This window comes from Microcaecilia unicolor, chromosome 3, assembly GCF_901765095.1.
Source record: "Microcaecilia unicolor chromosome 3, aMicUni1.1, whole genome shotgun sequence".
Lineage (NCBI taxonomy): Eukaryota > Metazoa > Chordata > Amphibia > Gymnophiona > Siphonopidae > Microcaecilia > Microcaecilia unicolor.
Window position 1 is genome coordinate 452,368,098 of NC_044033.1, and position 26,468 is coordinate 452,394,565.

Sequence of the window (26,468 nt, forward strand, 5' to 3'; positions counted from 1 at the left end):
ACTCTCTAAAGTTTGCAACGACCTGCTCCTGGCCAAATCCAGAGGTCACTACTCCATCCTCATCCTCCTCGATCTTTCTGCCGCGTTTGACACTGTCAACCATGATTTACTTCTTGCCATGCTGTCCTCTTTTGGGTTCCAAGGCCCTGTCCTCTCCTGGTTCTCCTCTTATCTCTCCCACCGCACCTTCAGGGTACACTCCCATGGATCTTCCTCCACTCCCATCCCACTATCTGTTGGAGTTCCCCAGGGATCTGTCCTTGGACCCCTTCTCTTCTCAATCTACACCTCTTCCCTGGGCTCGCTGATCTCGTCTCATGGTTTTCAGTATCATCTTTATGCTGATGACACCCAGCTATACCTCTCCACACCTGACATCACCGTGGAGACCCAGGCCAAGGTATCGGCCTGTTTATCCGACATTGCGGCATGGATGTCCAACCGCCACCTGAAGCTGAACATGTCCAAGACCGAGCTCCTCGTCTTTCCTCCTAAACCCACTTCTCCTCTTCCTCCACTCTCTATCTCTGTTGATAACACCCCTATCCTCCCTGTCCCATCTGCCCGCAACCTCGGAGTCATTTTCGACTCCTCCCTCTCCTTCTCTGCGCATATCCAACAGACTGCCAAGACCTGTCGCTTCTTCCTCTTCAACATCAGCAAAATTCGCCCTTTCCTCTCTGAGCACACCACCAGAACTCTCGTCCACGCTCTCATTACCTCTCGCCTTGATTACTGCAACTTACTCCTCACCGGCCTCCCACTCAGCCATCTATCCCCCCTTCATTCAGTTCAGAACGCTGCTGCACGTCTTATATTCCGCCAAAACCGATATACTCATATCACCCCTCTCCTCAAATCACTTCACTGGCTTCCGATCAGTTATCGCATACAATTCAAGCTCCTCCTCCTTACCTACAAATGCACTCAGTCCGCGGCTCCTCACTACCTCTCCACCCTCATCTCCCCCTATGTTCCCGCCCGTAACCTCCGCTCACAGGACAAAGCCCTTCTCTCAGTACCCTTCTCCACCACTGCCAACTCCAGACTCCGCCCATTCTGCCTTGCCTCACCCCATGCCTGGAACAATCTTCCTTCACCCATACGCCATGCCCCTTCCCTACCCATCTTCAAATCTCTGCTTAAAGCTCACCTCTTCAATGCTGCCTTCGGCGCCTAACCACTCGAGATATATAAAATACCCCAATCTATCCACCCTATCAGACTAACTGTTCACTCGTCCTCTAGATTGTTCACTTGTCTTTAGATTGTTTTCTTGTCTTTTAGATTGTAAGCTCTTTGAGCAGGGACTGTCCTATGTTTAAATTGTACAGCGCTGCGTAACCCTAGTAGCGCTTTAGAAATGCTAGTTAGTAGTAGTAGTAGTAGTACTTTTTTAAAGAGTAAAATATTGATTCATTTCTACTTGTTCTACAACACTCAGGGTTTTGTAGACCTCAATCATTTCTCCTCAGCCATCTCTCTTCCAAGCTGAAGTGCCCTAAACTCATTAGCCTTTCCTCATATGAAGAGAGTTCCATCCCCTTTATCATTTTGGTCACTCTTCTTTATACATTTCTTATTTCACTATATCTTTTTTGAGATACATTAACCAGAACTGAACACAACACTCTAGGTGAGGTCACACCATCAATCGATATAGAGGCATTATAGTATTCTTGGTTTTACTTACATCTCTTTCATAATAATTCCTAGCATTCTGTTTGCTTTTTTTTGGCCACTACTGCACACTTTGAAAGTTTCAGTGTATTGTCTACAATGACACCTAGATCTTTTTCTTGGGTGGTGACCTCCAAGGTGGACCCTAGCATCAGGTAACTATGATTGTTATTTACAATCTGCCACTTGGATGCCCAGTCTTCCAATTTCCTAAGGTCTTCCTGCAATTTTTCACAGTCCGCATGTATTTTAACAAGCTTGAATAGTTTTGTGTCATCTATAAATTTAATCATTTCTCTTGTCATTCCTATTTCCATATCATTTATAAATATGTTAAATAGCACTGGTCCTAGTACAGATGCTTGCATCACACCACTATTCACTCTGCTTCAATGAGAAAAATGGCCATTTAATCGTACCGTCTGTTTTCTATCCAATAACATATTCCTAATCCACAATAGATCATTGCCTGCTATTCCATGGCTCTTTAATTTTCTCAAAAGTCTCTCATTAGGAACTTTGTGAAAAGTTTTCTGAAAATTTAGATATACTACATCAACTGGCTCACCTTTATCTGCATGTTTATTCATGCCTTCAAATAAATGAAGCAAATTGGAGAGGCAAGACTTTCCTTGGTTGAAACCAAACCATGTTTCTCTATGTGTTTTGTAATTTTATTCTTTATGATAGTTTCCACTATTTTACCCAGTACTAACATGAGGCTTACCAGTCCCTGGAACCTTTTTTAAAAAATCGGTGTTACATTGACCACCCTCCAATCTTCAGGCACTATGAACAATTTTAATGACAGGTTATAGATTACTAATAGCAGCTCAACAATTTCAACCTTCAGTTATTTCAGTACCCTTGGGTGCATGCCATCCAGTCCAGGTGATTTACTACTGGCTCAGTACATCTTCAAGGTTCACCAGGCTTTTCAGTTCCTCATCGTCACTACTCTTGAAAACCATTTCTGTTACACGTAGATCTCTTACATCTTTTTCAGTAAAGACCAAAGCAAATAATTCATTCAGTCTCTCTGCTATGACATTGTCCTCTCTGGGTGCTCCTTTTTCCTCTTCATGATCTAATGGCCTCATGGATTCCCATGCAGGCATTCTGCTCCTGATGTACCTGAAAAAGTTCTTACTATAAGTTTTTGCCTCTGCGGCAAGTTGTATATAAGTTTGGCAAAGTCCTCAGAGAGAAAAATCCATCTGATTATCTTGTTTATGGGTTCTTACAACTTAAGGGAACTCTATTCATGATCCTTCCCTAATGCAGTATATATTTTACAATGCAAAAAATACAAAGAGGAATTTAGCGTCAGGAAAACAAGACCTATATTAAAGGCAAGAAGACATATTACAGGAAAGAAGACTTTCTGGTTACCCATAATAACATATTTTTCTCTGAATTTAGTTTAAGGTGATGGTTGGCCATCCAATTTGAAATTATAGAGAAACATTAATTCATTTTATCAAAAAAGATTTTGAATGGAATTTATTAATGGAAAATAATCTGAACATTGTGAACAGGGGGTGGGGGGTAAATCTGACTAATCTGATTTATGCAGACAAAACCACGCTAGCAGCTGCCGGTGTGCTAATGCCAATACAGCCCAATCAATTTGAATGGGCTGTGTCGGTATTGCCATGTGGCAGCCGCTAGCGTGGTTTTGTAAATGGGGGGGGGGGGGGTGGAAGAATGTTTTAATGTGGGAAAATGTTGGGATACAAATGCAATAAATAAATAAGTTCTTTCCCTATAAAACTATAAAATAAAAAATTAAAGGTATCACAGAGCCCTGCTGCATAGGTGAATAAGATCCATTTTTAACAACTCTATAATTTCTGTTTCTCAAAATAAAACAAAACCAAGAGACAACTGAACTAGAGATTTTAATCAATTGAATACATTAAGATCGAATGCCACTGCAAGATCCAGTTGCATAAGAATTGCAGATCCACCTTGATCAATTATTAACCTAAGCTCGGTGACTAATGAAAGAAGACATGTTCCAGTATTGTAGAATTTTTGAAAACCATATTGCATATTGTCAAATAAATTGAATATAAGTAATCTTGGAGATGAGAAGCTGTTTTAGAAGAAAAGGAATTTTGGCTACAGGACAATAATTAGAACAAATGTTGGTAATCTTAGAATGATCTTTCAATATTGAAGAGAAATGTTGCTAATAATCAATGGGAAATATTCTTGAGTAAAACATCAGCTTTATAAACATATGTAGCCAAGGAAGCTCTACAGAAGAAAGAAACTTTTGCACAATATTTCAGTTGGTGCAAATGGCCACACCTAAAGTTTGGTGTGAGTCCTGGGCATAAGCACTATTCTATAAACCGTGCCTAACCTTTCAGTGTGGCTTACAGAATAGTGCTTTTTCAATGCTGATTTTTTTCAGTGCCATATATAGAATGGTGGGCATTATCAATGTGGGATACCCTTAAGATAGTTTTACCACTAACTCATTCTATTTTAGCAAGGTCCTATTTTATACAATGAGACGTACTTACTAATAACCCAGGTAACCAAGTAAAATAATCTTTCTTAATGGTAGGCCGTGTTGATAACTTCCCCCCTGAACTGGCTCCCTGAAATCTGGGCAAATTTAAGTCCATACAATCATAACATGCATAGATATATCCAGACTGAGTGAAGGCATTCCTGCACGCAGGTTTGGAGAAGGGTCTACATTTATGACTGTATGTGTGTACATAGATTCTGAGCATTTATGCATGCCAAAGAATGAGTGTCAATGTGTATACATAATTTCCTTGGCGTAATTTTCAAAACTTAAGTTTGTATATAAGTTTGGCAAAGTCCTCAGAGAGAAAAATCCATCTGATTATCTTGTTTATGGGTTCTTACAACATAAGGGAACGCTATTCATGATCCTTCCCTAATGTAAATAGGTGGGAAAATGTGGGATACACATGTAACAAATACATTTTACAATGCAAAAAATGAAAAGAGAAATGCAGCATCAGAAAAACAAGACATATATTAAAAGCAAGCATAAACTAGCAAAGACATCACAGTATATCACAAAGAAGAGCAAGGAAACATTTTCCACGGGGGAACATTTTTTAGGACCAGACCACTGCACCAAAGATCTTATCTTCAAGATACTAACATAATCATTCAAAATTGCCCAGTTACATAATCACTTATAAACGTGTTTAACAGAGATTTCTATTTTATTGTTTAATTCACGGCTAAACATTAAATGTAACTCTGCTGCCTTTGTCACATTCTTATCACTCTGCTAAAACATAGTCTGTTTCTTCCTTTTTATTTACAAACCACTGTAATGTGATCACCAATTCACTGCTAAGCTCGAGCAACTTCATCTTTTTCTTTGACTTGTTCATTTTGTTTTGTCGTAATATAATGAGTGGGACTGCTGAAAGCTAACTGAGAAATGTATTGTTAGTCCAAGAAACGATATCAACTTATACTTTTTATTTATTGACCATTGACTCTGCTTGACTCATTTTATATAGTTTTGCCTTTGTATTAAAAATTGTTATTAAAAAAGAGAGAAAAATGACAGCTTTTGCTGTTGAACTATATAATGAGAAAGAAGAAGCCAGTCAGCAATCACATTATTTTCAAGGTAACACAACAATCTACTTCATTTAACCATGTTCTAGACATCTTGTAGAGCAACTCATCATAAATCTGTCAGTTCTAAAGCTGAAATGCACTTATTGTAAGATCATAACAGAAACTGCAAAATCCTATTGTAGCCAGAAAAACAGGTGCAGATAGGGAGTGACCATAATATTTTTCGGAAAGGATTGGAGAAAAAAAATATATATAATCAAATCAGAATCTTCTCCTCCCATGACACCTATAATTTTATAGTAAACATGACATATTGCACCTAATGATGATTTTGAAAATAAAATTGAGCTTTTGTTCCAAAAACAACAAACAAAACATAATCTTTCTCAACATATTAGAAAATTAATTTCACTATACTTGGGGACTTGCTATTTTTATTAATAGAGGTACTGTATGTTTGTGTTCGACTTTTCATGAGCGCCTGAAGCAATCTCCATTCACAGTGGAGCTCCTCTCATTGCATTTTCTAATTAACTGTTCTTAGCACCAGTCGATATTTATGGTCATAATAATCATGGAGATGATAAAGCCAATCAGATTGGTACGGAACATGATACCAGGCCCAGTAAATATGCTAGAGTAAAGCATCCCAGTAGAGCCAAGCTAAAACTCAAAAAGGGGAAGGGGAAATGAGACTTGATATATCACCTTTCTGAGGTTTTTGCAACTACATTCAAAGCAGTTTACACATATTCAGGTACTTATTTTGTACTAGGGGCAATGGAAGTTTAAGTGGTTTACCCAGAGTCACAAGGCGCTGTAGTGGGAATTGAACTCAGTTCCCCAGGATCAAAGTCCACTGCACTAACCACTAGGCTACTCCTCCACAGAAGGGTTATCAAATTGCTATTGATCTTTACCATCAGTGCAGAAATCATTGCCTATCACTTTTGTGATAACAGTTTAAAGAACCAGTTCAAAGCAAAATGAATACAGCACTAGAACAGACTTGTGTGGCAAATCAATAAGATACATCTGTGATAGATGTTGCTGTTGTACCCTTATACTTATAGAGGCAGTTTGCATGTTTGTACAGAGTACAGTGCTTGTATCTTTAAGGGATGAAAGTGTGTCCTTGGACTACAAATCTATGCAATTGTGTAGTTCTCTCTGATGGGCTCCTTCAGAGAACATGCACAGCTCCCTGTGGTTTATGGGAGGCTTCCTAATGGTTGCTTCTAGCATGCATGCTAGGCTTGTAGTGCTCACCATTCTTCTCTTTCTCTGCCCCTGAGAGCAAGCAGCTCTCTGACTTAGCAAGCAGTGAATGCATCCCAAATCACTGTAATGCCAGCAAGTCTTCTTACCTCTCCTATTGTACTGCAGGGGCATAGCTACAGGTGGGCCTGAGTGGGCCCATGCCCACCCAATCTTGGCTCAGGCCGACCCAGTTTGTCCTAGGCACCAAAGACTAAGTGCACAGTCATAGTCTTTCTGCTGTGCTCAGCCACAACATGCTTTTAGGCACAGGGCCGCTGAGAGACTGAGCCGGGCCCGGGGCAAGGCCGCCCCCCACCCCACTTTCCTCCAATCACTACTGCTCTCACCTCCCTTTCCTGCCTCCAGGCCACTGGCGCCGCAGTCCCCAGTCTCCACCTGCTTACACTCACCTCCCATCTGTCTGCCATCTGACCCCCTTCATTTCGAAATCAGCAGCACAGCGCCTTCTGTGTGAAAGCGGCATATCGCCTCAGGCAGGCCTTCCCTCACTGTGTCCCGCCCTCCTCTGATGTAACTTCCTATTTCCTCGAGGGCGGGACATTGTGAGGGAAGGCCCGCCCGAGGCGATCTACCACTTTCACACAGAAGGCGCTGCGCTGCCAAGTTCGAGATTTTTTTTAAGTGCAGTGGACCGGGTGGCAGACAAAAGGGAGCTAAGGATAGGCAGGTGGACACTGGGGACTGCAGCACCGGTGGCCTGGGAGCAGGAGAGAGTGAGAGACCCCAGCGTCGGACCCTCCTTAGAGTCCCGGGCCCAGGGAATTTTGCCCCCCCTCTCGGCAGCCCTGTTTACACAGCTAGCAGCTCTCCGGTCCTCCTCCTCCTCGACTCCTACCAGCCTTTTTTTTTTTTGTAGTGCGGGTCTTCCTAATCCAGAAGTCGGTAGGCTGGGCCATTCTATCACTGCACTCCCGTGCCGCTACTCTTCACCTGATCACTCCAATGACCAACCGCCCTGTTTCACTCTGCGGCTTTGCCTTGCTTCCTCCTCTCCAGTGCCCCCTTAGTGTGCACGACGGCATCATAGTGCCACGGGGTAAAATCTGCCAGCTGCCATTAGTGTCACCTCCACTGTGCCCTCGCTGGAGCAAGATCAGCTTCTTCTTGATCCTCCCCAGGCCGTCATCAGCACGCCCCGTGGCCCCACAACAGGCAGCAGGAACCAGTACACATAGAGCAGAGCACAGTGCTCTCTAAGTCTGCACCACCAAAACATGCAAGCCCAGCTGCCCAGGTAAAATAAATATATATTTTTAAATTTTAACATGTACAGTGTAATACTGGCTGGTGGTGGGCTTGTGGGTGGGGGTGGGCTCTTCACTGCCTAGGGCAAAAAAAAGTATTTTTAATCATTAATTATACCTTTTTTCCCCTTAGGCAGTGAAGTGCCCACCCCCAACCAGAAACCCACCAACAATAAATTTTAATAGTGCCAGGTTAAAGTAAACAAAAAAAGTTCTACATTTAATATAGGTGGGTCATGGGGTGGAGATGGACTCTGCAATGCCCAGGACATTAAAAAAAAGGTCTTATATTTACTTCTGGTGTACTTCAGGTTGGGGGGGAAGAGATGCCACACCATGGGTGGATGGGTAGGAGGTTAGACAGAACTGATGCTAGGCTACATGGAGGGGTGGGATGTAGGGTAGGGCTGGTATCAACCCTTCCCTTGCCCACCATCCATCCTAGCTATGGAATGGAAGGTGGGGAAGGGAAGGGTTGATATCAGGCTATGGGAATGGATGGGTGAGGGGGGTTAGGTAGAGAAGGGAATGGTTGATGCTGGGCTACGAAGATGGATGAGGGTGTAGGGAAGGGAAGGGCTGATGCCGGGTTACAGGACAATTTCTAATTTTTGGTCTTTTATTCAGTAATTGATGAGGGTTGGTCTGTGTTTTGCATGTGACCGAGTAGGTGAGAGATTATGCTGGCATGTGGTATGTGTGGGGATCTGATTCTGACTTCTCTGGCTTTTCCAATGGGATGCATATTGCTGTTGTGTATAGTCACTGCTGCCTTCTTAAAGGTACTGTTATTGGAACTGGTGTTAAGACTTGCAACATAGGCTCTAAGAAGCCTCTTTACAGAATTTAGTGTTATTTCACAAAGTATCTGTCAGTGAAGGGATACTGTGTTGTGGTTTTCAACTTTTTCCTCCTTTTATTGAGGTGCTACCACATACCAGACTACTTAGAAATCCACCATCAAGTGCATTGTAAGGCATTATTTTGTAGAATCCCAAGAATCCCAAGAAACACTATATATTCCATATTAGCTCTGGGCCCACCCAAAATGCCAGGTCTGACTGCGCCACTGCTGTACTATACAGCATTATCTCTCAGCATGTGCTGAAATCACTCTCCCAGTCCTTGAGCCTGGGGTACACTGGTTGAGAGTTGACTCTGTTAGCAGAGGCTACATACTTTCCAGGCAACAAACTGTAAGTTATTTCCTTCTTGTTCAAGTGACTTCATAAAAAAAAAGATTTGCTTAAGAATTGAGACTCTACTTAGTGATGCTGTATGCTTATAGTATTTGGTTTGAACTGCATGCTAATCATTCTGGGAGTGAGGTAGCATAACAATGATTTGGCTTGCCTGGAACAACATAGTAAATAGACTTTCCATCAAGTACAAGTAACAGTTTGAGAATGCATATAATTGACTCTGAAGCCATCTTCAGCTCTAATAGTCTGGAGGTGCTAAACAGTATTTTAAAGAAAGTTTGTCAGAAGGTTGTAAATTGTACTGGCCATTCTAGCAAGGAGAAGTTCTGTGGTTTGTTAATCCAGACATCCTGGAGCCATAGTTTCTACACAGAGTCTCAGCGTAGAGCTGCATAATAATTAGCTATGCAAGGTGTAGTGCTCAGATAGAGGAGCTGTGCACCCTTCTCTCATTTTGTTCTAGCAAGTAAAAAGTACCCATTTGAGCACAACACCCTCCACACCTGCTCTTTCACCAAACTAACAATTTTGGCATAGAGCCAAGTTTTGCAGCCATTTGGGGGGAAAGAAAGAAACGTTTTATTCTTGTCAGTGATACTGCAAACACGGCCCATTCAAAAGACAGTAAGGAATGTGAGAGCACTGAATTGAGTGAACAAAAAATACAGGCTGAATTACATGGCAATCCATGTGCAGCACAGGTTAGCCACAGTAGTGAGAAAGGCACTGAACAATCTAAAAGAAGACATAAGCTTACAGAGAAAACCAGAGAACAGTATGAAACTGAAGCAGGAGCATATCTTATTTTTCTTATGGACAAGCTCTGAGTTAAGGTGGAGAAAGACATAAGTGAGGTTTCAAAGGGGAGCAAACCTGACAGCCACCATGCACTACAATTACAAGCCCTCCATAACCAGGACCAACACAAGCCCATATAATATTGTCAATTCCTAAGCAGAGCACATAAAGTAAATAGTTTAGCACAGAAAGAGAGGCATCAAGCCACAGTCCTCATACACCAAGCCCTAGTGACAGAGGAAATTAAAGGCACAGCAACTCACACAGACCAAGCAAGGGAAATTCAGTTTCTGTCAGCTCCAGACACAGTTCTTAAACTTCTAGAATTTTCAGATCTCTAAAATCACACAGGACAAGCCATTTCAGAAGGCCTACTACAGGCTCTATTGCTCTTAAATTGCAAATGGAGTCAGAGGCTGCCAAATCAAAAGTTCTTTAAACAAGAAGCAACCATAGAACTTGAAAAACTTAAACTAAAAGAAGAGGGGGAAAAAGCAGCGGCAGCTGCTGCTGATGTCACTGCTGAATACAAGAAGTCAGAGGTAGGCATCACACTGAAGATGCTCCAGGAAGAGAAAGATGCGGCTGCCATTGAAGGCCATGTCAAAGTACTTGGAGCAGCCACAAAGCAGGATAGCAGGGAAAGCCAGCTTAGCTAAATTATACCACAAGATTCAGGCCCATACGCTAGCACACAAAGAGGGGCATTTTCGAAACGGACGTCCAAGTTGCGATTTGGACGTCCTTGCAAACTGGTGAAATCCAATGGCGGGGAAACCCATATTTTCATATTGTCCATCTTTCATTTTGAAAATACCATCAGGGACGTCCAAATCCTTAAATTTGGACATCCCTAGATTTGGTCGTTACTAGAAATGGATGTTTCTGACTTTCGGTGATTTTCAAAACCAAAGACGCCCATGTCAACAACTGCCAAATGCAAGCCATTTGGTCATGGGAGGAGCCAGAATTTGAAGTGCACTGGTCCCCCTGACATGCCAGGACATCAACCGGGCACCCTAGGGGGAACTGCAGTGGACTTAATTTATGAAGTTGCTCCCAGGTACATAGCTCCCTTACCTTGTGTGCTGAGCCCCCCAAAACCCACTACCCACATCTGTACACCACTACCATAGCCCTTACGGGTGAAGGGGGCACCTAGATGTAGGTACAGTGCGTTGTTGGTGGGTTTTGGAGGGCTCGCTGTTTCCTCCACAAATATGAGGTAGGGGGGATGGGCCTGGGTCTGCCTGTCTGAAGTGCAATGCAGTACCCACTAAAACTGCTCCAGGGACCTGCATGAGCTGTCACGGACCTGAGTGTGACATCTGAGGCTGGCACAACATATTTTGAAAGATGTTTTTGGGGGGATGGAGGGGTTAGTGACCACTGGGGGAGTAACGGGAGGTCATCCCCAATTCTCTTCGGTGGTCATCTGGTCATTTTGGGCACCTTTTTGTGCTTTAGTCGTAAGAAAAGCAGGTCCGTGTGAAATCGTCCAAGTGTTCGTCAGGGACGTCCTTGTTTTTTTCGATTATGGGTCAAGGATGTCCAAGTGTTAGGCACGCCCAAGTCCCACCTTCGCTACACCTCCAACACGCCCCCTTGAACTTTGGCCGTCCTTGCAACAGAGTGCATTTGGAGACGTCCTAAATCGGGTTTCAATTATACCGATTTGGACGTCCCTGGGAGAAGGACGTCCATCTTCCAATTTATGTCAAAAGATGGATGTCCTTCTCTTTCGAAAATGAGCCCCAAAGGATCACAGTCACCATCTGATTCAGAAGAGTCATCAGATTCTGAGCAAGCACATTCCTCCACACCAGAGGCTAGATTGCCCAAAAAAAGCAAGCGTAAGGTAAAGCATGCCATGGAGGTGCACTGCCACCACAGTGATCCACATAATTGTATATATATGGATTTACTACCATTGGTTCTCACACCAGAAAATCACACTACAAGAAACAATTTCAACCACAGACTCTTGCTGCAATTGCTGGAATATTTTGTGTGCAATGATTACAATTTCTGAATGTTGGTCAGTGGCAGTCCTTTCAATCTTTATAGACTTGATTTAACCTATTTTGGGTTACATTCTATGTGACATAGTAGTACTCTGTGGGATTTTTGTTGCTGTTGTTGTTATTTTTCACAGTGACCTTTTCCTTTCAGAGAGTTTTTGAATACTTAGTCCTCTCCATATTGTGATTAATATTTAGACTAATGGCATCTGACTACACATGTGCATGTGGCCAAGCCCTGCTAGATAGAGAGATCTGCTGCTCGAGCTCCCGATCCATGGTGCCTGAGCAAAGAACTTCAGCAGTGTGCTTCAGCCGATGCCAGCACTCCTGTGCTTGCTCATTTCTTGAGCTAAGCATACACAGGAGTGCCAGTATCGGTGGCTGAAGTGCACTGCTGACTTCTACGTTGCTCATGCAGCATGGCGAGGGAGCTCAGGCAGCAGATCTCTTCAACCTGTAGGGCTTGGGCATTCCTACCAGCAAAGCTAGAACTCAACACAGCTGTGGCGGTGGGCAGTGGGAGAACAGCTGAGGGGTGATATGATAGAAGTCTACAAGATAATGAGCGGAGTAGAGCGGACAGATGTGAAGCGCTTGTTTACACTTTCAAACAACAACAAAACCAGGGGACACAAGATGAAGCTAGAATATGGGTAGATTTAAAACCAGTGTGTTTTTTCAAGTAAAAAAAGGTGCCGGTAGTCAGGAGTGGGGTAATCACTGAGGGACCCACCCCACAATATCAAGGCCCCCTGCAACCAGTCACAGAATCTATGACAAGGCCAAATTTGTGTGTAGAGCCTGAGCTCTTTCATTAAAACTTGGGGACCATGGGTCAATTTTAGCAGACAATGGAAAAGGTGCCGGTACTCAGTACCCCCAAGTACCCCCTCAAAAAAAGCCATGTTTAAAACAAACAAGAGGAAGTTTTTCTTTACTCAGCGTGTAGTTAGACTCTGGAACTCGTTGCTGGCCTTACGGAATTTAAAGGGGGTTTGCACAGATTCCTGAGGGAAAAGTCCATTGAGCATTATTAATTTTTTTAGGGTGGGGGGGGGGGGGGTTGCCGGGTTCTTGAAGCCTGGATTGGCCGCTGTCGGAGACAGGATGCTGGGCTTGATGGACCCTTGGTCTTTTCCCAGTATGGCGGTGCTTATGTACTTATGTAAATGTGTGGCCTAGGGGTACCATGAAAAAATTACTAGGCATTAAGGGCACCATAAACCAAGAAAGTTTTGGAACCTCTGAATTAGAAGGATGTTCAGCCTGGCACTATCCATGTGTCTATATAAATCTACATATAGTAGAACTACACTGTTGTCCACCTGTCAGCGAATGTATAAAATCCACTGCTTATTTCTGGAATAAGCACCATAAAATGTATTGAACATTTTCAAGATCTTGCCAGGTATTTGTGACCTGGATTGGCCACTGTTGGAAACAGAATGCTGGGCATGATGGACCTTTTGGTTTGTCCTAGTTTGGCAACACTTATGTACTTATGTATACATCTGTTTGAAAACTGACTCATATTTGTGTCCGAGGTAACAGACAGTGAAGTGAACTGCACTGGTCATAATGATCACTAGTAGAATATGAATCCCAGTTTCTCTAATTCTGAAACGGATGCTGTAACCACTTGGCCACTCTACTCTGCCTTGCTAGCATGTATACAACTTTGTTGGCCAATCCACTGATAATAATTGGTACTGATTCATATTTGGTGCTTAATTTAGTACTAGAGTTAGTGCAACACAGGAAGTGGCAGAATAAGCTTTCTTCGCTGCTCTTACCAAAATGCTTCAGACCCTTTTCTGGGTGAACAACACTAATGGTGATTAATGTATTCTCCATGACAAATGATTAGGTTCCCTGCCTGCTAAGACTACCAGTGGAATGCCAATTACAAAGGTGCTTTTATTGAGGTAGACAATTATACACTTTAAATTGGGCTGAGATCAGCAACTCATACCACATAAATTACAAAAGTGCTTTTTAAGTTTGTATGAACGTCTTTTGTGCAGTGAAGCAGCATTGAAAGAAAGCTTTTTATTTCAATATGTTTGGTACATTACCCACAAATGTCAACTTTGTTCTTGTTCCTCACGATTTTACGTGAAAAATGTTCTTCTTACCATGCATCCTCAACCTATGTCTCTTCTTGTTATGTTCTACTTTCCTTAACTGTCCCAGATCCAGCTCATCTTCTACCTTTTCTTTCTTAAAACAAATGGCAGAGCTCAGTTTGAACTTAATAGGCTAATTTTCAAAATCCATAGAAACATAAGAAACAGAGAAAAATGAAGGCACATAAACCCCACCCTATGGATTCTATTAATCACATTTTAAATTGTGTATGCAAATTTACACATGCAATTTAATTGAATAACAAGCCAATTAGCACTAATTGGACTATCAATTATCGGTGCTAATTGGCATCAATTAAAATCTATGAGTGCTAATTTATGCACCCAGATCCGTACGTACATTTTGCACATGGATAAAAAAAGTGGGCACGGCCATGGGAGGGTCAGGGGTGGATCAGGGGAATTCCTGCAATTTATGTGTATTGTTATAGAATAAAGGGGATCTGTGACTAATTTAGGCACAAGGATTCAGCTCCTAAAAGTAGTTGTGGATCCTGGAACTAATGCTATTCCATTATGCTCTTCATGTTCAAGTGTACAGCGCTGCGTACGTCTAGTAGCGCTATAGAAATGATAAGTAGTAGTAGTAATGGCACATAACTTTGAGCGCCATTTATAGAATAGTGTTAAGTGCTATTTTCCTGATGCCATTCTTACGGCACTCTTTAGAGAGTTTACCCCATATGACCTATTCAATCTGCCTATCCATGTCATCATTTGTCTCTTTCACTCCCTTAGAGATCCTTCAATCTAAAAATGTATTCCCTACAGATAGAAAAATGGCATCTTGTAAGAAAGATTTTTGTCATGTATTAGAATCATAGGGGGACCTTTTACACTAGGGTTGCTACGCGGCAATGGGCTTCCCGTGCAGAAAATCGGAACTCCCGCCAGCCTAACACAGTCACTGGTGGTAGTTCTGCACCCAGCATATGGCATTTCCGGTGTGACTGCAAATTTTTACCACAGGGAGTTACTGCCGGGTTAGCATGGGAGCCCTTACCGCCACTACAATGGGAGGCAGTAAGGGCTCCTTCTGAACTGGCTGTGTGGCAAGTGCATACTTACCGCACAGCCATTTTATTTTTCTTCACTTTTATGCACTACTGTAAAAGGGGCCTCGGCGCGTGGCAAATCCATATGCCACCGCTACAACAGGGCCCTTTTTACCACAGCTTAGTAAAAGGACCCCATAATTAATAAACTCATGATTCATTAATCTAGTATTCTGAATATTAATATATCTCTGGAAATACATTCTAAAAATGTCAATGCTTTGTATTCACAATATTCAATATATTACATAGGGGCTGATTTTCAAAGCACTTAGACTTACAAAGTTCCATAAGTTACTATAGGTAACTTTGTAAGGCTAAGTGCTTTGAAAATATGCCTCTTTCCAGCTTATTTTCGAAGGAGATCGCTGGCCATCTTCCGACACAAATCGGGAGATGGCCTGCGATCTCCTGAAACCAGCCAAATTGGTATAATGGAAAGCCGATTTTGGCCGGCGCCAACTGCTTTCTGTCACGGAGCCGGCCAAACTTCAAGGCAGGGTACACAAGGCGGGACAGGGGCGTGGTTATGAGATGGCCGGCTTCGCCCGATAATGGAAAAAAGATGGCCTGCTCTGACAAGCATTCACCGGCTTCACTTGGTCCATTTATTTTTAGGACCAAGTCTCAAAAAAGTGCCCCAATTGACCAGATGACCACCGGAGGGAATTGGGGAGGACCTCCCCTTACTCCCCCAGTGGTCACCAACCCCCTCCCACCCTAAAAAAATAAAAAGAAAAAAGTTTTTTGTCAGCCTCTATGCCAGCCTCAAATGTCATACCCAGCTCCATCACAGCAGTATGCAGGTCCCTGGAGCAGTTTTTAGTGGGTGCAGTGCACTTCAGGCAGGTGGACCCAGGCCCATCCCCTCCTACCTGAGCCCTCCAAAACCGGCCAAAACCCACTGTACCCACATGTAGGTGCCCCCCCTCACCCCTTAGGGCTATGGTAGTGGTGTACAGTTGTGGGGAGTGGATTTTGGGGGGGATTTGGGAGGCTCAGCACACAAGGTAAGGGAGGCATGTACCTGGGAGCAATTTTTGAAGTCCACTGCAATGCCCCCTAGGGTGCCCGGTTGGTGTCCTGGCATATGAGGAGGACCAGTGCACTACAAATGCTGGCTCTTCCCACGACCAAAGGGCGTGCATTTCACCGGGTTTGAGATGGCCGGGCCCGGTTTCCATTATGGCTGAAAACCGAATCCAGCCCTCTCAAAACCCGGCGATCTCAACATTTGACCTAAATATTGAGATTTAGCTGGCCCCAACCATATTATCGAAAGAAAAGATGGCTGGCCATCGTTTTTGATAATACGGTTGGCTCCGCCCCTTTACGGAGCCGGCCCCAAAGATGGCCGGCCATATAGATGGCCGGCGCCGTTCAATTATGCCCCTCCACGTCAACTAATCAGTTACAGGGTGTCATTGCAAATCCCATTGGAAATCATTAATAATGTGATTTGTCAATAGACAGCATAGTAATGCCTGTCAAAAAGATGTTGTTCCTTTACAAGTTGTTAAAAACTAACACTAAACACAGAATTGTAGCTACAGGTGGGCCTGGGTGGGTGCTACCTACAGACCAAGGAAAGGAGTACTGAAGGCGGTGTCAATATCTATAATGCTTGCTAATACTTACCCAAACTAACTTTAAGCTCACCAAAACATCGGTGGAAGTTATGTAAATTAAAATACTGGAGGAGGAGCCTAATTGTGCAGTAGGCTCAGGAACTGAGTTTGATTCTCACTGAAGCTCCTTTGGACTCTAGGCAAGCCACTTAACCCTCCACTGCCCCAGGTACAAAATGTAGATTGTGAGCACAAAAGGGACAGAGAAAATACCTGCATATAATAAATGTAAACTGTTTTCTTATAACACAGAAAGGCAACATATCAAATCCATAATCCTTTAACATGATATATCACAGTTCTAAATGATTAATTCCCACCATTATAAAATGTTTGTTCTTCTTTTTCTTACATGCCTCCTTGTTGTGAATCAAAATAGGAAGAATAATTTTATAGTAGACTGCCTAAAGTGTGTTACAAAAATGTATGTAAAGTACAGCAGGTTAAAAAAGGAAAAAAGTGCATATTTTTTCTTGTTTTAAAATATGGACTCGTGTGGCATTTTATTAAATAAGAGCAAATGTGTAAACCCAAGGACAGCCCAATTTTGCAGGGGATGGGGAAGCACTGATACTGGTCTCCAACATCTCTCTTTCCCCCTTCTCCCTGAACTGTGCTTTCCATTATCTCTTTCTTTCAGTCCTTCTTGAAAACATAAGAATTTGCCACATTGGGTCAGATCAGTGATCCATCTAGACCAGTATCCTGGCAGAATCACAGAGTACCAAGATTCCATGCTACTGACCCCAGGGATAAGTAGTGGCTTTCTCATGTCTACCTTAAAAGCAGTTTAAACCCAGATATGCTTACTGCTTTTACCGTATCCTCTGGCAGCAAGTTCCAGAGCTTAATTATTTGTTGAATGAAAAACTATTTTCTCCTAATTTTATTTTTTAAATTTTACCATGCAACTTCAGTGTCCCCTGATCTTTGAACTTTTTAAAAACTACATAATCAAACTGCATTTACCCATTCTAATCCACTCAGAATTGTATAGACCTCTATCTGTCCATTGATCATTGTATTGTACTTACATTGTGAGAACTACTACTACTACTACTACTATTTAGCATTTCTATAGCGCTACAAGGCATACGCAGCGCTGCACAAACATAGAAGAAAGACAGTCTCTGCTCAAAGAGCTTACAATCTAATAGACAAAAAATAAATAAAGGTAGCAAATCAAATCAATTAATGTGAACGGGAAGGAAGAGAGGAGGGTAGGTGGAGGCGAGTGGTTACAAGTGGTTATGAGTCAAAAGCAATGTTAAAGAGGTGGGCTTTCAGTCTAGATTTAAAGGTGGCCAAGGATGGGGCAAGACATAGGGGCTCAGGAAGTTTATTCCAGGCGTAGGGTGCAGCGAGACAGAAGGCGCGAAGTCTGGAGTTGGCAGTAGTGGAGAAGGGAACAGATAAGAAGGATTTATCCATGGAGCGGAGTGCACGGGAAGGGGTGTAGGGAAGGACGAGTGTGGAGAGATACTGGGGAGCAGCAGAGTGAATGCATTTATAGGTTAGTAGAAGAAGTTTGAACAGGATGCGAAAACGGATAGGGAGCCAGTGAAGGGTCTTGAGGAGAGGGGTAGTATGAGTAAAGCGACCCTGGCGGAAAATGAGATGGGCAGCAGAGTTTTGAACCGACTGGAGAGGGGAGAGGTGACTAAGTGGGAGGCCAGCAAGAAGCAGATTGCAGTAGTCTAAACAAGAGGTGACAAGGGTGTGGATGAGAGTTTTGGTAGAGTGCTCGGAAAGGAAGGGGCGGATTTTACGGATGTTGTAAAGAAAGAAACGACAGGTCTTGGCGGTCTGCTGGATATGAGCAGAGAAGGAGAGAGAAGAGTCAAAGATGACCCCAAGGTTTCGAGCTGAGGAGACAGGGAGAATTAGAGAGCCATCAACAGAAATAGAAAACAGGGGGAGCGGGGAGGTGGGTTTGGGGGGGCAAATGAGAAGCTCGGTTTTGGTCATATTTAATTTCAGGTGTTAGTTGAATGTTCAAATGTGTGTCATTTGAGTTGAATTTATATTGTACTGTCTTTGTGAATATCATGTCAGTTATATGTATTTTCTTCCATGCTGCCCATTACAGTTATGTGTTCTGCTCAAATTTTTAATGTTTCTGTAATATGAACGTTTAACAGTGCTGTTTTAATATGTATAGTATATTTCTAATACTAATATCATATCATTTCTATTACTAGGATTTAATTTGCGTAGCTCCAGGTTTACATCATTGATTGTATTTTATGCTTACGTTTAGTCATTTAACTATTATTGCACTGTTAACACAGTGTATATCTATCCCTCCCCTCCCCAATACCTCTCCCATATGCAGCACAAACATTAATCCCCACACAGGCCTGCTCCAGGGCCTTCCCTCTGCTTGTGGTCCTGCCTTCTGATGCAACTTTCTTTTTTCACAAACAGGAAGTTACATCAGAAGGCAGACTGGCCGGCTGGCAGAGGGAAGGCTCAGGAGCAGGTCTGTGTGGGGATCACTGTTCATGCTGCATATAGTAGAGGTACTGTAGGGGAGAGAAAGAGGGAGGGTACAGATATGTTGGACCTGTGGGGGGAGGGGGCGCTGAAGCTAAAAGGAAGGAAGAGAGGTGCTGGAGCTGTAGGAGCGGGTAGAATGGTGGTGGACTGTGGGAAGAAAGGAGAAGGGCTGAGCTGGACCTGAAGGGGAGGGAGGTGCTGAACCTATGGGGGGGGGAGGAAGAGAGGTACGGAGTGGGGCAAGATAGAAGGGACTGGGGCACTGTACCTGCGGAGGGAGGCTGGAGGAGAGGGAAGGGAGAGAGGTGCTGGGCCTATGGGGGTGGGTGGGATGGAGGGCAGGGTCCTAGACCATAGGAGGGGTAGGGCTAGGGCTGGAGGAAGGGAGAAAGGCACTGGACCCATGGCAGGGGCTAAAGGGCAGAGGGAGAGGCACTGGACCCATGGGGGGATACAGGAAAGGGGGAGAGGTGCTAGATCGCAGGAGGGGGAGGGTTAGGGCTAAGGTTGGAGGGAAGGGAGAGTGGTGCTGGACCAATGAGGTGGCTGGAAGGTATGGAATGATATGATGGACCAATGGGGGGGGGGGCTGAATGGTAGGAAGAGAGGCATTGAATCTGTAGGGGTGTTGGCGGAAAGAGAGGCATTGGACCCATAGGGGCTAGATGGCAGGGAAAGAGGAACTGGACCAATGGGAAGGCTGGAGGGAAGGGACAGAGGTGCTGGGCCAATGGGTGGAGCTAGCTGGCTGGCTGGAGAGAAGGGATAGAGACACTTAACCTTTGGGGGCTGCTGGAGGGAGAGAATGGAGAGTGCTGCGGGGGGGAGGGGAGAGATGCTAAGCCGAGTAGTTGAAGGAAGAGGGAGTGAAATACTGAACATACAGTGGAGGGAGAGAGGGAGAGAAGAAAGAGATACAATGGTGTGGGTGAGGAAGAGAGGGTAGAAACTGGACACAGAGAGGTATACAGAAACAGAGGGAAGATGATGGGCATGGAGGGGAGCATAGGGACAGGAATACAAAGTGAAGATGCTGCATGTAGATGGTATACGGACACAGAGGGGCAATGCCAAATATGGGAGGAGGTATATGAACACAAAGGTATGATGGTAGACATGGGGAAGAATAGGAACATAGAAGGGAGTTGCTGGACATGGGGGAATAGGGTCACAGAGGAGTGATGCTGGACACAGGGGGAGGGGATAGGGACAGAGTAGTGATGATGAATGTGGGGAGATGGACACAGGGGAGATGCTGGAAAGGGGAATATAGGGGACACAGAGAAGGGAGATGCTGAACATGAGGATATATAGGAGCATAGAGAAAGAAGATGGATGGTGAGCGTGGAGGAAGAAGAAATGTCAAATGGGCAGGATACCCTGGTGAGTGAGTTAAGAGAAGACAGAAGGAAACAGAAACCAGAGCCTGGGACCAACATAATTATGAAAAATAAAATGACCAGACAAGAAAAAGTAGAAAAAATAATAAGGCGGGCTCTATGTGGCGTACAATGTTAGGAGAAAGTACAACACAATAACAGTAGTTCAAAGCAGAATAGAGAAAAAAAAGAGTAGATAAGGGGAGGGAGGGAAAACTGGAGGGGAAAGGAAGGCGGAGATGTAAGGATCAAACTGCTGAGGAGAATGAACGATCACATAGGAAGGTCTTCAGGGATTTCTTGAATAGGCTGTGATCAGTGGATCAATTATGCGAATAACATTAGTTATCACCACTTCCAGATTAGTATTTTGAATATTATTTATGAGATATAAACTTTTTAAAATTGTCCTATTTACTAAGTTGTATTATAGCAATAACATGCATCATTGCCCTAACACATGCTAACTGGAAACAACGTATATTATTTGCCAATAATGCAGCTTAACACAAAATATTTTGCCACATTATTCCATTTGGAACATTTCAGCATCCCCCTGGCAAATGTAGTGTAGGGGCCTGGAGGCACAGTATTTAAAAATAGATCCACTGAGGGGTCCTTTTACCAAACTACAGTAAGCACTAGCGCATGCTCACTGCAGCTTAAAAGGGCTTACCAGTGGGTGCGCTCAGACATCCAGTGAAGTTCTGAGTTAACTGTGGAGGGGGCATGTATGGGGAGGACCATAGAGTGGGTGTTTCTGCAGTAATCATTTAGCACAGGTACACCGCCACATGCTATCTGATTGGCACTAGTTTAATGACCATGTGCTAATGGCAACATTGGCGCATGGTCATGAATACAAAAAATTTAAAATCAACCATTTTACTTCTATACTAAAAAAGGCCTTAGTTGGTTGGAAAAACTCACGCGTAAGGGCACCCCTTACGTTCCCGCCCGTAACCTCCATTCACAGGATAAATCCCTCCTCTCAGTACCCTTCTCCACCACCGCCAACTCCAGGCTCCGCTCATTCTGCCTCGCCTCACCCTATGCTTGGAACAACCTTCCTGAACCCTTACGCCAAGCCCCCTCCCTGCCCGTCTTCAAGTCTTTGCTTAAAGCCCACCTCTTCAATGCTGTGTTCGGCACCTAACCCTTACCGTTCAGTGAATCCAGACTGCCCCAATTTGACTGCCCCTATCGGACCGACCGTTCACTTGTCTATTAGGTTGTAAGCTCTTTGAGCAGGGACTGTCTCTCTTTGTTAAATTGTACAGTGCTGCGTAACCCTAGTAGCGCTCTAGAAATGTTAAGTAGTAGTAGTAGTAAGGCCATTTTTTTAGCACTGCTTTGTAAAAGGACCCCTGAGAAAGGAATGATAGCATTGTGCTTGCCATCTACTAGATATCAGGGTTCTAGGGATTCTTCTGAATTGTTAAGAAAGATCAGGGGTGGGAGAATTCAAGAGTTGCATGAATATTTAAAAAGGGATTGGGTGAGAGAGAGATTTTTTCATCTTCACCAGTCCCTTTAAAAGAAAATGGGTCTGATTTGGGGATTGCTATCTTTGTGTTGGTAAGGAACCCTTGATGGTCCTGGCTGCAGGAAAGAGAATAAACTTATCTTGGGATTCATTAACCCCAGGTACTACGAGTTAGTGAATCCTGAAATAAAAGTTCTTGGTCATAAAACAGCAGATAACCTGCTATTTTACTGTGTAATACTAAATATGAACTATTGGAAATTGTCCCTTATGGCTTAGCTCTCTGGGACAAGAGCTCAGTACTAAGCTCCTTCAACAAGAACGAGCAGAACATTGACGTAATGCTAGAATGTTTCATTTACAAATTTAACTGAATAGTTTTTAAATGAAAAGCTTCTCCATAAACATCACACAATTTTACACATGAATAGTATATATAGGGGACAATGAAGAAAACTACTGTGGGCTACAGCTCTCCTTTAACCAACAGTTTACCTGATCGATAATGGCTGCTTCATACTAAAATGGTTTCTGTGGTGAGATTTACTCCCACAGAGCACAGCATATTAAAACACATGTTAAAGAGCTGATCAGCTACTCTGCAGCAATGCAGGGCTGTGCTCAGGATTTCTACTATGGGAACTCAACACCAGGAGCCTACCGTAGGTTTAAAGTTGGTGTAGAGTCGCTGCGGTCAGAATCATTTCCATCTCTCTACCCTTTGTTTCACTAAACTAATGTTCCTCCAGAACCCTCCCAATCTCTGACATGACTGGCAGCATCCCTATTTGACAGGACTGACTCCCTCCTTAAAAACAGTGCTCCAACTTGACTGACACCCCCTCTCATATGACCAGCACCCTCCCTCTCCCAACCTGAATTTTAAAAAGAATTATTCCCTGGTTGTCCATTGGACCCCCACCCCCCCTTTCCCATGCCCTGACCCACCTATCCCTGGCAGACAAAAATACATTCCATGGTGTCTAGTGGCACTGAAACACCCACCCCTGACCTCTTTTGGAAGCCCCCCGAACCCCCGGACCTGAAGAGACAGGAGCAATGTCCACTCACTCATGCCTCTGGCATCATCATCATCTACAAAATGGAAACACTCTGCCCTTTGTGGTGCATCCTGGGGATGCACTGGGCAGGGCCAGTCTGACATATAAGAGGACTCACTAGAGTGTCATGTATTTTTAAGCTTTACTCTGTGGGAACTGTTAGGATCTGTTTGGGTCAAGAGGAGGGAGAGAAGCCACTAGACTACCACTGATAGGGGTCCTGCAAGAAAGCTGGGTCAGGGTACTGGCATTTTCTTTTTTTCAATGTCACTCTTCCTGACAGTGTCTGAGCCAATCACCTCTGTGACTGCAATGAGCTGTGAATTACTGCCACAATTTTAACACAGTAGTAACCATTGATTATAGCATGCTGCAGTATTTGTTTTGTGGTCATTTCATAGTAGCGTGTGGGTTCTACCTCAAGGCTTTCTACATGGGCCTCCCTGTCTTCTTTGTAAACAGATTGGCTTTTTCCTTGCATTTATCAGCAGACTGACTAAGTTGCAGGTGCCTTAATTGCCCAAATTATGTATTGAGACTGCATGCCTCCGTGAGCTCACTTTCTGTCAGTTCAGGACTCTCAGGAACTGCGACTCTCAATGTTCCTGTGGGCTCATTTCCTTTCATAGTTCTGCTATGTGCTTTGGTACTCCATTTGGTGTTCAAGCAAGGTGAAAACAATGGTGTGCTATCCAGTTAATCAAAGGACCCAGGATCTGGAGACAATAGCCTAACAACAAGATTATGAAACTGAATAAACTGTGCGTTTACCTCAAATAAGCATGCAGATAGCCAATGTTAACTTAAAGCGTTCTTACCTCGACAAACTGGTAGAGAACTGCTCCATTGACCAGTGCTTCGGCACTGTGCTCGGGACATACCCTGAAGTAAATATCCAGTACTGCAGGTAAAGTGCACAACATCATTCAAATTGAATTCACTGCCATTGGTAAGCCCATTTGCAGGATTTCCTGGATGTCCACATGTAATAGCTGGAGAAAAATGTATAAATGAAATATGGGGATCCATAGTACTATTATATTTTGGTTTCATAGAATATGATATCACATAAGAACCATAAGGCTAAATTTACTTCCTGTTAATCAGGGGCAGTTTGTTGGCCACATAATTAATGGTTCAATAAGATGAGATCTATACTTGATATTTAGATTGTTAGCCCCTCCCATCCCATCCCATCAAGGACAGGGACTGGTATTCCCCTCTCTCTTTCACTCCCATGCTCCCGTCTCCGAACCCCCCCCCCCCCCCCTCCACACACACACACACACACACACCTGGAGTGAGAAAAGAGCTTCCAATCCAAGTGGTAAGAAGAAGGGGAAGGAGAAGGAGAGTCTGCACTTACTTACTATACTGAGGCCTGGTCTGCTGATGCTGGGTCTTCCTTCTTCCACAGCATGCCCTTGAGGAAGAAGGAAGCTACATCAGAAGGGGGACAGGTCGTGGCAAAGAGAAGTTCCGGTGACAGAGGATCAGGCCTCAGGATAGTAAGTGTGGACTTGGCTTCTCCTTCCTCTTCTTCTTATCACTTGGATTGGAACTCTTTTCTTGCTCTGTGGGGGGGGGGGGGGGGGAGTGAGGGTGGACTTGGAAAGGCAGTGCAGGAGGTGGAGAGAGAGAGAGTGTCCTGGTACCGGGGATGGAGGGAAGATAAGGACATTGGGTACATGAGAGGTAAGTACTGGGCCCCTCCCCCCCCCCCCCCCCCCCCACTGCTTTGGGCCTTTGTTTGGGCAATGCCTAGTCTACACCTGGAATAGAGCAAGTGAACTATTTGCAATTGAGGGTTCTAGTTGAGACTTTCCATTTATCATATGACCTTCTAGGGATACGTAGAGGCCAAAAATGATCAGTTCATTTTTGGTTCATTTTGAATTTTTTTCTTGATTTTCATTTTATTTTTTGGTTCATTTTAAATATTCATTTTAATAATATTTTAATGTGCAAGTTTGTACGTTAACAGCCACTAACCTGGACTTCTGATTTCTATGTTCAATCTAAAATGGGCCTTACAATATAATGTAATAGTTTTTCTGAGGAATGAAGACATTGGAGCAGACACAGTGATGCATGTCTGTTCTGACGCCGCCATTGCTTATGGAACTTGCGGACTGCTTTCCCGTCTGTTTTCTAGGACTTTCTATTGCTTTTATGACAAAAATTTATAATGAATAGGACTTTTAGAGAAGTAAAAAGGTAGGATTTCTTGATGTTTAAAGTGTGTGTCTAGTGCCAGCAAGTGACATTTGGAAGAAGAGAAATGATCTGTGGACAACAGAACTGAAAAGAAAAGGTTGTGGGGGCAGTACAGGAATCACAAAATTATGTCAGAAGGGAGAGTACAAAATTGAAGAGACTGCAATAAACTGTGTAACATTTTGCATTACAATTTAAGTAATTAATCTGTATGGTTTGTACAGTACATGAAAATTAGTGTTTATGTAGACTGTTAAGATCAGTCTGAAAAAACAAGAATCGATCACATCTTCTCACAGCAAGTGAATATGTAATTACTTTCTGACAGAAAACAAGAAGTGCTTGATGTGTTTCTCATAGTTGAGAAATAGCCTTTAAGTTATATTTGATAAACCTTATAGAAATCCAGTTACGTAAATCTGTAAGGGGTCCTTTTAATAAGCTGTAGTAAGCACTGACTGCATCTTAAAATGGCTTACCATAGAATGCGTTCAGATGTCCAGTGCTAAGCTTGAAATTGGTTCCTGCTAACAGTGCACACATTTTTTTTTTTTTTTTTTGCATGGAGGGGGTGTGTCTGGGGTAGAGAATGGGCATTTCTTTTTTTTTAAATTGGATATTTTGCAAACTAATACATAGTAAGCAGTTAGAAACATAAAAATGTACATAGAAACATTTACACAAATAAAGATTGAAATTCAAGCCCATATCAAGGGGGAGAGCGATGAAGCAAGACCAGATGGAAAAATCAAAGGAAAAAATCAAAAACATTTCAAACAGGCACAAAGCAATTTATCCCCAAAGCAACCTAGCTAATATAGTCTTAGGAAAATCAAGTAACAGAAGAAACCGTAGTAGGCAAAAAAAAGTATCTAGATGTGGAGGATCTAGGAACAGATAGGTATGGTTCTCATAAGTAACCAGATATTTACAAGGCAACTTTAAAAAGAATTGTCCTTCCACAGCCAAGACTCAAGCCTTAAACAGTAAAAAGGCCTTATGAGGAAGTTATGTAGCTCTGGCTGTGTCAGGGAACATCAATACCACCTGCCCAATGAAAGGAATCTCTTTTTTTCTTAAAGTAGGATCTCAGAACCATTGGTTTATTTTCAACAGAAGACAACGTTACCAATAAGGTAGCTCTTTTGACTATATTTTCATGCAAAAATTCCAAAAATG

General features: G+C 43.2%; 1 protein-coding gene across 1 annotated transcript in view; it reads right to left on the bottom strand.

Moving 5' to 3' along the window:
* Positions 1-26,468, bottom strand: part of CSMD1 (CUB and Sushi multiple domains 1) — a 2,896,277-nt gene that overhangs the window by 149,922 nt on the left and 2,719,887 nt on the right. Inside the window, exon 54 of the mRNA XM_030195161.1 lies at positions 23,891-24,064. Coding sequence (XP_030051021.1) covers positions 23,891-24,064 — 174 coding nt within the window. The remainder of the gene's footprint in view (positions 1-23,890; positions 24,065-26,468) is intronic.